General features: G+C 39.1%; 2 protein-coding genes across 2 annotated transcripts; both read right to left on the bottom strand.

Annotated features, from left to right (window-relative positions):
- Positions 1–533: 533 nt before the first annotated feature.
- On the bottom strand, positions 534–2,104 carry LOC310993230 (uncharacterized protein; the record flags this gene model as incomplete). Its single annotated transcript, XM_083981544.1, has 5 exons — positions 2,050–2,104; positions 1,816–1,843; positions 1,210–1,244; positions 748–1,118; positions 534–662 (listed from the first exon to the last, which is right to left on the bottom strand). Exons 2-5 carry the CDS (start codon positions 1,827–1,829, stop codon positions 534–536), a joined length of 549 nt encoding a protein of 182 aa, XP_083837670.1. The 5' UTR covers positions 1,830–1,843; positions 2,050–2,104.
- Positions 2,105–11,273: 9,169 nt separating this feature from the next.
- Positions 11,274–12,677, bottom strand: LOC310993169 (uncharacterized protein). The gene is made up of 4 exons (XM_083981484.1): positions 12,669–12,677; positions 12,457–12,568; positions 12,204–12,377; positions 11,274–12,023 (listed from the first exon to the last, which is right to left on the bottom strand). Exons 2-4 carry the CDS (start codon positions 12,511–12,513, stop codon positions 11,400–11,402), a joined length of 855 nt encoding a protein of 284 aa, XP_083837610.1. The 5' UTR covers positions 12,514–12,568; positions 12,669–12,677; the 3' UTR covers positions 11,274–11,399.
- Positions 12,678–14,447: the final 1,770 nt, after the last annotated feature.

The raw sequence follows: 14,447 nt of genomic DNA, 5'->3' as shown, positions 1-14,447 counted from the left end.
CACAGTCCATAGAAATACACATTCACTCAGTTGCAAATTACACATGTTTAGCCCTGTGTTAGCCAGAAGCAGGTGGAAATGTCAAACTGTTGATGAGGGACTCAACCCTTATTTACAGTGGCAAACATTACTGTATCAAACCTTTATCAATTTTGCCAAAATCTTTTTTTTTTCATCATCTCACAAAATAAAGTAGCACATGCAGGATTGGAAAATGTGACATTTCATACAGAGAGTGCATTTGATTTTTGATTTTGATTATATCTGTTGATTGCCTTTTAAATGAGGAATGATGAAGTCTTTGGAAGCACATCCTTTATTTTGGGTAACACCAGAAGCTATAGAGAAAAAACAAACAAGAAATGATCACGTGTATATCAGGTATTCACTATATGAGGCTGTTTGTCTCTATATAATTGGGCCTTTGTAAGTGACTTAAGATTTTTGAGCACTTCATTTCACTTCAGGAATTATGCTTTAATCTTTGATACTATAATGTCGATATCCAGTATCACATCCAGACAAACACCCACCTATCTGTGTCCTGCTCCTTTGAGATTTGCCAAGAATGCAGCCTTTTTTGATTTCACCAGTTTTTGATGGTGTTCCTCCAGCTCCCTTCCCACTGGGCCCTTTTTCACCTTTTCCCAGTCCTCCTGAGTCTAGATCACAGCAGAAAAATAAACATTTGTCAGCACAGGTGATCAGTCATTTTCATGAGTCCCTGTGAATGATGTAACTTCTCACCATATTTTTGAAGGCCTCTCCACGGTAATAGTTTGTGGAAGCTGGATACTCCATTCCCTCATCAAACAGCTGCTTCAGGCCTGAAGCCACCAGATGCAGGGCCTCTCCATCGTAGGCGTACACCTTTTTGTCCTCACAGGTCATCACAACAAGCTGCTCACATGGACATGAGGTGCCCCCTACCACACCTAAAACCTGCATGTTCACTACAGCGGGGAGGAAGAACTTCCCCCACGCGTTCACCTCATCATGGTTCCCCCTGTACACGGTGTCTTTAAGCTCTGCTTTCTTCAATACAGCACCAGCTGGCTTCTTTAGTTTTATAGTAATCTCGTCTGTCTGTCTTGTCATCAGTCTCGCGTAAGCTGCTTCTGCAACATGAGAAGAGAAATATGTGAAATAATGAATTATGAGCAACAGAGGTATCATGATGTGTGGGTAAAAAAAAAAAGTGTAGTCAACCTTCTGCTCCATCTCCCCGACAACGATCAGGCACACTGAACGATGGAAGAGACAGGAGGTTAAAAAAAAAAAAAGTGGTGACAGTGAACAAGATGCAAAAGTAAAGCATGTCAAGCATGAGTTACAGCCTCTACAAGGAAACTCCATAACTTAGAAGTCTGAGTGGATTCTCTTTTTTACAGTCAACCAGATATATCATGACTTTTTTTTATTTCACAGGAGAAATATACAGGTAGGCCTACATCCATTTTAACTTCAGTTTATCCCACATACATTTACAGAACACTTTTCGTTTGAGGAGACCATATGAATTTCTGTGGTGGTGACAAAGAAGTCTGGTGAGGTATCTTCATAATATCAAACAAATTATTTACACAACAGCTATGTTTTTATCTGGTTCAGACAAACTGACCCATTAAGGATGAGTATCAATTTGTAATCTTCCATAATTCATTTAGGTTCCTGCATGAGGTTTAATTATTACAAGTAGCCTAGTGGTTCTGTTGAGCCACCAAATAACCCAGGTGAATGTTGTTTGTTTTGATGTGCCAGTTTTTATTTCTGTTTCCCTGAACAAAGAGAAAATGGTTTTTACAAGTAGCCTACCCGACTCCAGCCATCCTGAATTGGTCACCTAGAAAAAAAACAAAAAAAAACAAATCAATGATGGAAAAAGGTCAAATATTTAATCTAACTAGTGCTGCTGTTAGCATTAACTTGATCAACTCCGTAAACTGCATCACTTCATCACCTACCTCAGGTTCCCACAGAGCCTCTACCAAAGATAAACCAAGAGGAGTTCACGGACCGACGGCAGAACACACTGTTCATTAGACTCACCCTTCACAAAGTTAAATACTGATCAGTCCTCCGTGTTGCTCCGAGTGACGACGACGCTCCGCACCGTGCCTCGGCGATGTTCGACTGTTTCCGCTGCAGCTTCGTCTACTCTGTTTTCCACGTTTTATTTTTTCGATAGAATCACGTGATTGATGACAACCGAAAACTGCTCACATGATAGAAAGCTGATACGCTATCCCACCTATGACAGCAGCTGTATTTTTGTTTCTTTTAAACAACATGACAATGTGAAAGAGGGCCTCTCTACTCTTCACATAGTCACATCACTGTTAAGGGGTTTCTTGGGAGTTTTTCCTCAGTCGAAGTGGTAGGGCAGAGGATGTTGTTATGATGCTCTTTGAGACAAACTGTTTGTTAAAAAAAAAAAAAAAATCAATAGCTACAATAAACCTGCCTTGCCTTATGTGGTTGTTGTGAACAGTAAACATTGAGTGACAGGTACAATGCAGTAGCCTAGGCCTATGCAATAATTAAAGCAGAAGTAAGTGATATATTTGTGTTAATATAAGTCTTAAATAGTTATATCTTCCGACAGCAATCACTTCTATAGAGTGTTTGGTCTGAAACACGGGTCTGTCAGTCACTCTGCTCTGCTCTGAGCCGAGGAGAAAACATTTATCGTATCCTACAGTTTTTATCCAATGAGGAGAGAGAACGGCATGCAGGGCTGTGTGTGCAGCCAAGGAACGCCGTGAATGTGGCGACGTAGGGACGAGGACTGTTATGGTGCGTTCAAGGAAACTCGTATTTTTCCGACCGTGATGTCATACCAGTTCGATCTGGTACGAGTTCACAGGTCGGAAGTTACGAGTGGCCGTTATAGTGACTTTCACCGGTAAAACAGGTCGGAAAAACACGAGTGGGTTGCCTGGAACGCTACAAAGTCGTAAGTTGTGACTTGAAGCTGTAATTTACGATTTCAAAAGCCTGCCTGGAACGCAGCATTAGCGAAAACGACCGGACCACTTACTTCTGCTTTAACTATAGTTAATTATTGCATAGGCCTAGGCTACTGATGTATAGATACATGTATAGATACATCTCTGGAACAATAAAGTTCCCACATTATGGAAAGAATCCACTATTGCTCCTGTGGCAAAGGTCCCATCACATTAAATGATTATCGTCCTGTGGCCCTCACCTCAGTGGTGATGAAGAGCTTTGAGCGTATAGTGAAAAAGAGCTTACTTGCTATGACGCAGACTGTGATTGCCTACCAACCCAGGAAAGGGGTGCAGGATGCTGTGGCGACACTATTGAATGTAGTTGTCAGGCACCTGGAAGGCAGGAAAACACACGTCTATGTTTTTCTGATTTTTCATCAGCCTTCAACTGTATGCAGCCGCTTGTCCTTGCTCATAGGCTTTCAGAAATACCCAGTGTTGATTTAGGAACTATATGCTGGTTAGTTGATTTTCTGACGACTAGGCCTCAGAGAACTCGTGTTAATGAAACCCTGTCCGAGACTCTGTTGTGTTCCACTGACTCGCCCCATGGGATGTGTTTTGTCATCTCTATTGTTCATGCTTTAGACTAATGATTGCAAGAGCATGTTCGAGTCAAGGTACATTATACAATTTGCTGATGACCACGAGGTGGGCCACGGACCGGTCCTTGACTATTTTGTTAGATGGTGTGATGACTCATCTGCAACTTAATGTGTCAAAAACGTAAGAAACCACCCGTCACAGCCCAAACCTTTGCCAAAGGTACAGCTGTGGCCATAGTCAACCATTATAAGTATTTAGGAGATCTTGAGATCTTACTGTGTGTGACTCTGAACTTTTGCTGCAAACCAAATTGCCCTCCGGGGACATTAAAGATTTTCAAATCAAATCAAATCAATGGAGGTTTCGCCCAGACTGGAACAAACTACTTTGTATTGTGCCTTTGATTATTTGTAACTGAATCAATCACCTGCTATGATTGAATTTGATCAGCTGATGGCTCTCTCTCTTTTCTCTCTCTTTAGTGTTTTTTTAACACCTCCTATCAACATAGGCCCACAGAGCACAATGTGGGTCCCCTGGAGAGGTTCCACGTCTGATGGTCTCAGTGCAAAGTACAAAGGTTTAAGTTGTTCATTGTCATGTGAAATACCATGCAACATCCCTATTGATGTGTGATTTAGAAGTGTCTTCGTTCTGGTTGGATATTCAAGGGAAAGAGGAATGACCTGACCTTTGAATTGATCTGTTTACCACAACTCCCAATGATTGAGTGTTGTATCTGTTTCTCAAGAATTGTTACTATTCGCTATAGTTTGCTCACGTTGTAGGCTACGTCACAATAAACTGGAATCTTAACCACTCGTTTCTAATATTGCCTTGTTCAGAGTTTTATTCTCGTATACACACACACACACACACACACACACACACACACACACACACACACACACACACACACACACACACACACACACACACACACACACACACATATACTGTATAGTTGATTTATGTATTTCTGAGATAACAAAACGTCGTTCAGCCATGTGGATGTGCTCATGTGAGAATAAAAATGTTTGTGGGTTGAGGCTGCACCGCTGGAATGTATAAGTAGGGGAGACCGGGGACAGTAGCAACAGGGGATGGTTGCAACATGTCATTTTTCTCCAATCATGAACAAGCTAGAGTGATGATACTCACACTGCACATGCTTAGTTGGATTCCCCCCATTGCAGAGAAAAATCAGTTGAATTCAAAAGATGCTCCAGGTTTTATTGCAAAAAAACTGTTTTTGAGGTATGAAGGTATTTTTTTCTTGAGCTTTGTTTTTGTTAAAACTGTTGTCACTCTTTTTGTGATTCCGCTCAAACTTATATGGTTTAAAGGAGTGACATGTTAACTTTAAGGTGATATGATTAGCATGTATCAAGAGCACTTTGTTTAGCTAGCACATGGAGTTTAATCATGGCTGACCGGATGGGGACAGTTGCAACAACTGTTGCAACTGTCCCCGTGCAATATATGAATATAAAAACAGACCACAAAACAGTATTTTGACATTAATTTTTTTTTTACTGTTGTATTGCTAATATTAAAATGATGAGAGAATAAATGACAATGGCAATATAAAAGTTATTCCCTCACAAATTATTCCATTCATCCTATACACTGAAAGTCTTTTTTTTTCAATTTGAATATTTGACATCTGCACATGCAGTAATTCCTCCTCATCTAGACAAATCTATACTGTAATTGCCATCTGATCAAAGCTGATGAATAAATAACACTATAGAACTTACATTTTTGATAATAATCCTTTTACTAGACATGAAATATATTGTATTTGTAACATGTTGCAACTGTCCCCGGGCCCGGGGTCAGTTGCAACATCTGACTCCTTACACTCAAATGCAAATTGTGAAGAATGTGGATTCTGTAATCATCTATTAATTGTGTTGACTATTAACAGACAAATGTAAGTTTATTGTATAAAAATATGGTTTGTCTAATCCAAACCATCTCTGAGTAAGAGAGCCAAATGCAAAAAGTGTTGCAACTGTCCCCGGTCTCCCCTACGTGTTGTTATATTTTATGGCCACTAGAGGGCAGCAGACGAGTGAGTCAGTGATGATGTTCCTCTTTTTCCTTGGGTTTCAAACAGTTTCCAACAGGAGGCTATTTTTGTTTTAATGACCGTTAAAAAAAAGCGTCACATTTCTCCATTGAATAACGTCTGCATCCCTTTTAGACTCAAACCTGCTTCCTTCAATTTCTTGTTATAATTTGTTTGTGCTTTGCATTTCCGTTGTCACATTTTTATCTGAATAGTAACTGTTTCCGATCTCAAATTCACACCACATTGAGTAGTGACTTTAGTTATTCTTTGCGCTTGAGGTATATTTCATGTTGATTTCCAGATATTTTGAGGGATTATATAGGACAAGATGGCATATATCAGGGTTTTAGGTTGATGTAATGCCAACCTCTAGCATGAGTTAGGGACTATAATGAATCACAGATAGTGTACCTTTGACTTTTGTTCTTATACTGCTGTTGTGGAAATGTTTTGGGAAAAATCTGAAATGGAGATGTTGAGATCAGCTGTCCTTAATAGTTATTCTTTGCCATGAAGGGCCACAATCATACAGGGTACACCATCATGCCATCCCCTTCCTGTTTGGTCTGGCTCTGAGAGCTGAGTCTTCTTCAGGTGAACCTGCGTAGTGAAGCTGCAGCGTGGAAATTGTCCCACGTTCTGGTTCCACTTCAATGGCTGCTGTTACAAGTAGGCTGTCGTTGCCACACGTATGTCCTGGGCTGATGCAGAGCTCGTGTCAGAAGGAGCCAGCCTGCTGTCTATCCACAGTCAGAATGAAGATCATTTCATCAGGTCCTTGATCAGGAACTTTGATCTTTCTCAGGGATACACCTGGATCAGACTCAGGAGGAAGGATCATGGATGTGGTTTGATGGGTCTGCAGTCAACTTTGTCTTTTGGAGTAGAGGGCAGCTAGATAACGCTTGAACAAAATAAATGTGCAAAATGATGATATCACAGCAAAAGTTGTGTACATTTAGTGCTTTCTTTCTTTCTTTCTTTCTTTCTTTAGTTGTACTGTAACTCAGGCTTGTTTTGTTTGGTTAAGTCTCAGCCAAACAGTGCATAGCCTATAGGTTTGACATCTTTGTGTGATTCCTGTGTAACAGTTCTTGTGGATAGTTTAGCTACTTCAAAGCTGCACCTTATTTTAGGTGTAAATGAGGTAGGCTACTCATCATCATAAATCATCAGCTGATGCGGATGAAATTGAAAAAACCTGAAAAATGCACATGTACATCAACATGCTATCAGACCAGCTGAATTTTATGGAGCTGATGTCAGTTATTGATTGACCAGTTTCATATGTGAATATCCATAAATGGTGCACAATGCCAGATATTCTGCTTATAAACAGTTACTGCTTCATTGCCAGTTTCCTTATTATGGTCTAAAGTCCATGTTAATTTTAAAAAACCTTTCACCAGTGACATCACATCAAGACTTCAACCCACCTCCCTCTCTGACTCGTATAAAAGAAAGTGGCCTTTAGCTGTTTCTTCAACAATCTTGATCTTCCTACATCCAACACTGCAGGAAAGCTCCAACAAAGACTTCAACCCTGCGTCATTCTCCAGAGTCTCTCCATTCTCAAGACTTAGAGAGAGACTCTGACACCATCATGATCCTGCTGCTCTTCCTGTTTGGTCTGGCTCTGGGTGCTGAGTCTCCTTCAGGTGAACCTGTTGTGCAGCTGCAGCGTGGAAGCTGTCCCATGTTCTGGTACAACTTCAACGGCCGCTGCTACAAGTACGTTGCCTCACGTATGACCTGGGCTGATGCAGAGGTCAACTGCTTGTCACAAGGAGCCAACCTGGTGTCCATCTACAGTCAGGATGAAGATAATTTTGTCAGAACCCTGATCAAGAACTTTGACCCTGCTGAGGGTCTCACCTGGATCGGACTCAGCGAGACCCACAAAGAAGGCGCATGGATGTGGTCTGATGGTTATCCTGTGAGGTTTACCTACTGGGCTAGTGGGCAGCCAGGCAATGAGGAAGGACCTGAGGGCTGTGTTGTGTACTATCGCGACCATATGTGGCATGACATAACATGTTCTTATAGTTTTTCCTTTGTTTGTGCAACTCGTATAAACTGTCTTTAACAACTGACGGTGTCTTATTCAACCTGGCCACTGTTCACCTAATGCTCTGTTAACAAGTCGTCCTCCACAATAAAGACATCTACACTTGTATGTTTGTGTTGAGAGGTAATTTCACTGACTTCATTTTCAAAAATGTTGGACACACACTTTGTAAATTTAGTGGCTGATCAAAGGGAATATCTCCACATCTTTGTAAGAACCTCTGAAATAAACCAACAACAATTAAAGGCCAAGGAGAATTACTGTACTGTAAAATAAAACCATGCACCATTAACATGACTTCAATCCATATTTCTACATATATAATTATTATTTTTGGATGGCGTAATAAAAATCGAATAAAAGTGAAGACAAAAGGAAGAGTAAGGATAAAAAAAAATGCATAAATAAATGTAAACTACAAATATGCAGTACCGGTATATAAATAATATGGAAAAAGTAAGGTATTGAAAGGGAAAAAAATCAGAAAACAGTAATTGATCAAAAGGCAAACTGGTCAAATTGCTTACAATCTATGAATAACAGAAAGTTAAATCAATAAAATTCAAATAAAAAAACACGCAAAAAATAGGGAAGCTCGCAAGTTTGCTTTTACTCACTATTTATTTGTTAAATAATTGTTACATATTGTAACTTTCTGAATGCACAGTATCAACCTGAACTCAGGTCTCAGTGAAAATAAAGACATGATATGACATGATGATCATGTACATCTGCCCATAAATCTGCTTCAATAAAAAGCGAGTGGGTTGGCTGCCATGTGCTCTCTGTGTGGAGGGCAGGTGTAGTCAGTGGTAATTCAGACCCAGGGACCGAAGGTGAAGTCTGCTGATTCTGTTAACTTATATCACATTGCAGTCATCTTACTAAGCAGCAGTGGACATTAAAAAAGAAGTGAGGGGGTTAGACACACAGAGCAGGTTAATACAGGTGCTGTGTTACTAACAATCTGATAAAGTGCCCAGTGACTAAACTGAAATCTATACTGTACAACATAGTCATTTCTGGCAGTGTTTCTATTATTGTTGTCAAATTTCAAATCCCTATGCTCAGTACAAGGGAAACATTAGAGCCTATAGTTGACCTTAGGCTACTGTAATCAAAATGTTATAGGGGAGACCGGGGATGGTGGTAACAAGGGGATGGTTGTAACAGCATCACTTTCACCAATAAGGGATAACATTAGAGTTATGTGATTAATATCGTGTGTACCCACTCACTCCCTGACAGTGCATGTGAATTTGCATGGCTGTGTCAATAAGTGTGTAGGTTTTACAGCCAAAAAACTTTTTTTTTAGGTCAAAAACTAATATTTTGGACCAAGTCTAAATTTTGACTAGTATTGATACCGTTGAAGTTTGAATTAGGTAACATGTATAAGATGAAAGAGCAGGTTCTTAGGTAAAATATGAATCATTTCATCAATGTTTATTTCAAACCACCATGCTGTTACAGCTAACAATGGCTGACAGGGGGTGGGGATGGCTGTAACACCTTTTATCTTGTTGTTTATCTAACCCTGTTGTTTTATAAAGTGTCATTAAGTGTCAACCATCTTTCCTGGAATTTGAATTGGACTATAAACTCCTTCTGACTTCCTGCTGAAGGTTTACATTCATACATGTTCACCTTTCATTGGTATTACTAAGACAGCTTCTTAGGATCTACACCACTGTCACTGTTCTTCATTTAACCATCAGTGATGAGTTATTTTTGTTCATACTGAACCATGGGAATATGCTTTAGTGTTGGAACATGCACAATAAACTTACATATACAGTATGTGTGTTTTTTTGGTTTGGTCTCAGTTTTTAGTTCTTAATCTCACCGTTACAATTTAGCCCAGGTTGTGTTACAACCAGTAGTGGGGTAGGTTGTAACAGTGGCACTCTTTGCATTTGACATCAAATAGTGAATTCTGTGATATAGTTTGAGTTTAAGGCATTGCTATTTATAGAGGACAAATGAGGGTACTCGGTGTCAAAATTTGAGAGCTCTACCATGAACACTCTGCAGGTTATGGGAGCTGAGACAAAAAGTGTTACAACCATCCCTGGTCTCCCCTAATTCAAACATTTTAAAGATCAAGTTTGACATGTCGGGAGATAGCTTATACTTATTCACCCTAAATTCAGACACTGATACACCTCTCATGTCTGCCCAGTAAACATGAAGCCACAGCCAGCAGTATGTTGGTCTAGCTTAGCTAAACACAAAGACTATTCTGAGAACTAGCTATCCTGGCATTCGTAGACAGAAAAGCACATTGAGTGTGTCAGGGATGTTCAAGATGAAATTCTATGAAATACTATGCTTATAGCACTAGAAGAGGTATTGATATCCCAGCAGTAGCTATCATCAACAAAATGCTCTATCATCTACATCTATTGATTGTTTATTATGTTTTGTGTCAACTCATTGTTGTCAACTAATATTTTCATTAAGTCTTTTACTTAGGTTTTAATGTTGTTCTTTATCTTATATGGACCCTTTATTAATGTCATTCTTATACTGGTGTTTTTAAGGTCATTCTTTGTCTTGACTTTAGTTTTTTGCTTATGTTTTTTATTGTAATTTACTGTCTGGCATTATAAGTCGAAGGATCTGGGTTAAAACCTCTGACCACACACCACAGTCCAAACACATTAGGGTTGAATGAACGAATGCGCTGCCATCTAGTGGTGAATCTGTGTCACTGAAATAAAATTTAAAAAATCACTTGAAAAAGTTGAATTTCAGTCCAAATTACTTTTAAATATTTGACATGCAGTAGAAGTTATTTCACTGTCTGATTTCTTTCACTGACAAAGCTGATTTGTTCCAGTTCACAATATGTCTAAGGCTCAGACCTGAATACTAGAGTAGGCACTGTTTTCTCATCATCAGAGCTCCTGCTCATGAATCATGTTGTGAGGAGAGATGAAAAGAGCCAAAGTAAACTCCTGTTTGTTTTATTTCATTACTATCCATCCTGAGAATGGATGTGTGAATCCTTCCATTTTCCAGGCGGCTGTGTCATGATTTTTCATATCTGATCTGAGGTGAGTTTGTAAAATCATTTCAGTCAAAATCAGTTAAGTTTTGAACTAAAATTTGACGACTGTTGTCATTTACCTGTTGTCTTATAATGCTTCATCTGTCATCTCACGCTCTCACTTCTTAAGACTCACTTATCGTATGGCTTTCTCTTAATTCCCCTGGTATTTTATTTTTATTTCACTTTACTATGTTTATACTGATGCTGGATCTTTTACTTGCTTAATTGTTTTTATTCTTTTATTGTTCACTGGTTGTTTTATTGTGAAGCACCTTGTAATTGTGTTTCTAAAGGTGCTATATAAATAAAGTTATTATTATTACTGAGAAAGTTTGAAGTAGGTAAAATGAAAAAAAAAAATCATCAATTTATGTTTGGTTTTATTAATATCAACATGATCAACATATTTTTTTTTACATCATCCATTTACTTCATTAAAAACGTTAACACATAGTTTATAATCACTGTCATGATCTTTACTGTTAGTGACATCACATGTAGCTGGAGCAGCAGTGATCTATCAGTGGAGGATTTTTTTATGATTGATTGATTGATTGATTGGTTACATTGACTGACAGGTATCAGGCCACTATCTGATAGAGATCGGCCGATGGTTTACTTCAATATCCCTGTTCAACACTATTGTGGGGTGTAGAACTGATTGTCCCATTTAAACTTTAATGTATTTAACATACCCATGAGATTCTTCCTAAGACTCTCTTCAGCCCTCTGCCTGTTTGCAGGCGTGCATTTGGGAGACTCTCGTCTGGTTTGACTTTTAACTGCTTGGTTATTCTTCAGTAAGTTGCTCAGGCTCTCAGTTTCAGCACAGTTGCCATAGAAGTTCTGAGGCTGACTTTCATCCTTCTGCAAACCAAACAAGTTCTGACATGATATGCACGGAGGCTTTTCTTTTCCAGTGCACAGATCATAGGCCCGGCACCTGACAACCTGTGGAAGTTTCATTGGAAGTTTCATTGTTCCATCAAAGTAGTCTTTCTTTTGGGTCTTTGGATAGTAGGTCATCACTGCTCCAGCTACATAATCATCCCAGTTGCTCAAACAGGCAGCAGCTACCACAATATTCCTGGGATTTTTATGATTAGCAGAAATGGAGGCTCCGTAGTACCTAACAGGAAGGTTGGGAGGCTGAGAGACACAGATCTTGGTGGAGACCAGAAACCTTGGTTTCAGCTCTCTGAGGATATCCATCAGACTCTGCTTTATTTGGTTTTCATTCTCTTGTCCTTTCTGCTGGACAACCTGGAAACAGTGACACATGTTATCAAGATGTTACAGCTGCAAACTGCCACTCACTGAATCTTTTGTAAAATGAAGATCAATTGTTAGATTATGTAGAAGTGAGGGAACAAACATTTGTGAATTATTGATTTTGTGTGCTATATCTAGTGCTAAATTGTCCATATTAGATCTATATCTTACCATGTCCATGACACAGGAGAATGGACTCCTCCGAGGAAGCTGAGTGGAGTACAACTGAAGAGGCCGAGGGTACTTTGCTCTCAGGTTTTCCAACATCTCCTTGTCACTGATGATTTCCTCTGGGGTGTAGGGGATGTTGTTGACTCGTGCCAGGAAGAAGATGCAGTGAAGTATCTGTTTAGCAACATGTTAATTTATTACCATAAAATTACATGTGAGATTCTTTTTTTTTTTTTCAAATTTACCAACCCACCTCATCCACTAAATGTTTACTTCCTGGAGTTTTGTTACACAAATCCAGCATCATCATGATGATGTCAAGGGCATTTTCTCTCAGATCTTGATCTCTCAGAAATTCTTCCTTGCTGGAAATAAGAATTAAGTTACAATAGCCTATAATTTTAAAGAGTTATAAACATGTTACAGCAGTGATAACTTGCAGTGCAGCAGAATAAGCTCACTCACCTTGTTGGCGGTGCCTTCAGTCATCAGGGGGAAAATACATGAAACAATTAGATACAACACAGATGACAGAAACAAAAGCAGGATTTCAACACAGTTTACTGGTAATAATAACAGTACCAGGAGAAAGCCGCTACTCACCATCGCTGCAGTGTAAGAATGAAAGAGAAAGTAAGTATAAAGGTCAGTGTGAGGCAGCGCCCTAAAACTAATGTTGCCGACCACGTGACTTCCAGTAACAACCAGCCAGCTGTGGACTGCTGGTCAAACACGTATTTATCCAGATTTTTTCAATCTGACAGACAGGAAATGTAACTTCAGTGCGATGCGATGGTTAAACCTGCTGGAGAAACAGGGCACTATATAAACAGAGAAACTCTATTTCACACCAGAGGTACTGTAACCTCCCCCTCAAATATGACTGACTGGCCCTAGACAAAAAGTGCTAATCTATTTGATAATAGAATGATGCATAGAATAAAAAATACAGATTAGATGAAAAAAAAAACCTTCTTATGTGACCTAAACATTTTGCTCTGTAACTATCTTTCTGCAAAACAACTTTTTACAAAAGATAAACCAGCACTTATAGCCAGTTACATTTTAAAGTTAATATATGTGAAACAGAGTCTTTGTCTCATCCTTTCAGCTTGTTTAAAATTATAGAATATATTTCCATGAGTTTCCATGAATTACTAAATTTGCCTTCTGAGTAATTCAAGAAACAGGTAGTACCAAAATGTCTAAGGCTCCTTGCAGGCTATGGTGTAGTAGTTATTGATCAATAAAGGGCAAACGATATTATCCTTTGCCCTTTATGCATCTAAGTTATCTATACTTTAATGGCCTCACATCAGGACGTGGAGTTATAAATAAGTCAGAGTATTTGCTTTGGATTCATGTGTTCATGTTGTGTGTTACAGAGGTACTTAACTCCTGAATCTTTTTTTTGCCTCTTTCTTTGTGGTTTGGATTTTTTTTTTTTTTTTGTCAGAGTGCAAACGGCTTTATATCTGACATCAGATTTACAGTCAATCTTTTGGGAGCTCTTTATTATGAATGGGGTTGAGCAGAGCCAAAGAAGATTCCTGTTTGTATGACTCTTCATCCTAGCAGTGGATGTTTGAACCCTCCCACCTTTCAACCTGTTGTCTCATTATGCTTCATCTGTCATCTCACTCACACATACATTTACTTATGCCATTGTGAAAAAGTTGATAAAATGAAAACAAACCATCAGCTTTGGTTAAGTTTGGTTTTATTAACATCAACATGATGAACGCAGTTTTTGCATCATCCATTTGCTTCATTAAAGACATTAACATATTTAGTTTATAATCACTGACATGATCTTCACTGTTAGCAAGTGCAAAAGTTCACATCACATGTAGCTGGAGCAGCAGTGATCTATCAGTGGAGGATCTTTTATGACTGATTGACTGACTGATGGGTTATATTGACTGACAAGCCACTGATTAACCACCAGAGGCCCAGCACCTATAAAGGGCCCAGGCCATAAAATAGAATAATAATAGTGCATCAGCATAAATTGTCGACTTTGTATTGCATGCCACAGTGTATGGATTACTTTTCTTCCATACTTGCCTGCTTATGGCAATGGTGGTGATATTCAAGAATTTCAAATTGTAGCACAATTACACACACACACACACACACACACACACACACACACACACACACACACACACACACACACACACACACACACACACACACACACACACACACACACACACACACACACACACACACACTGGTTTG

The sequence above is a fragment of the Trachurus trachurus genome, assembly GCF_905171665.1.
Source record: "Trachurus trachurus genome assembly, chromosome: 11".
Classification (NCBI taxonomy): domain Eukaryota; kingdom Metazoa; phylum Chordata; class Actinopteri; order Carangiformes; family Carangidae; genus Trachurus; species Trachurus trachurus.
The sequence above is the reverse complement of the archived record's forward strand: the minus strand, read 5'-3'. Positions and strand labels throughout refer to the sequence as shown.

Bases quoted from the DNA above. Each gene is read 5' to 3' on its own strand.
- LOC310993169 (XM_083981484.1), bottom strand. From the start codon at position 12,513: ATGATGATGCTGGATTTGTGTAACAAAACTCCAGGAAGTAAACATTTA. The intron at 12,378-12,456 runs GTGGGTTGGTAA...GTTGCTAAACAG, and splicing joins GTAAACATTTAGTGGATGAG to ATACTTCACTGCATCTTCTT. The intron at 12,024-12,203 runs GTAAGATATAGA...CACTGTTTCCAG, and splicing joins TCTCCTGTGTCATGGACATG to GTTGTCCAGCAGAAAGGACA.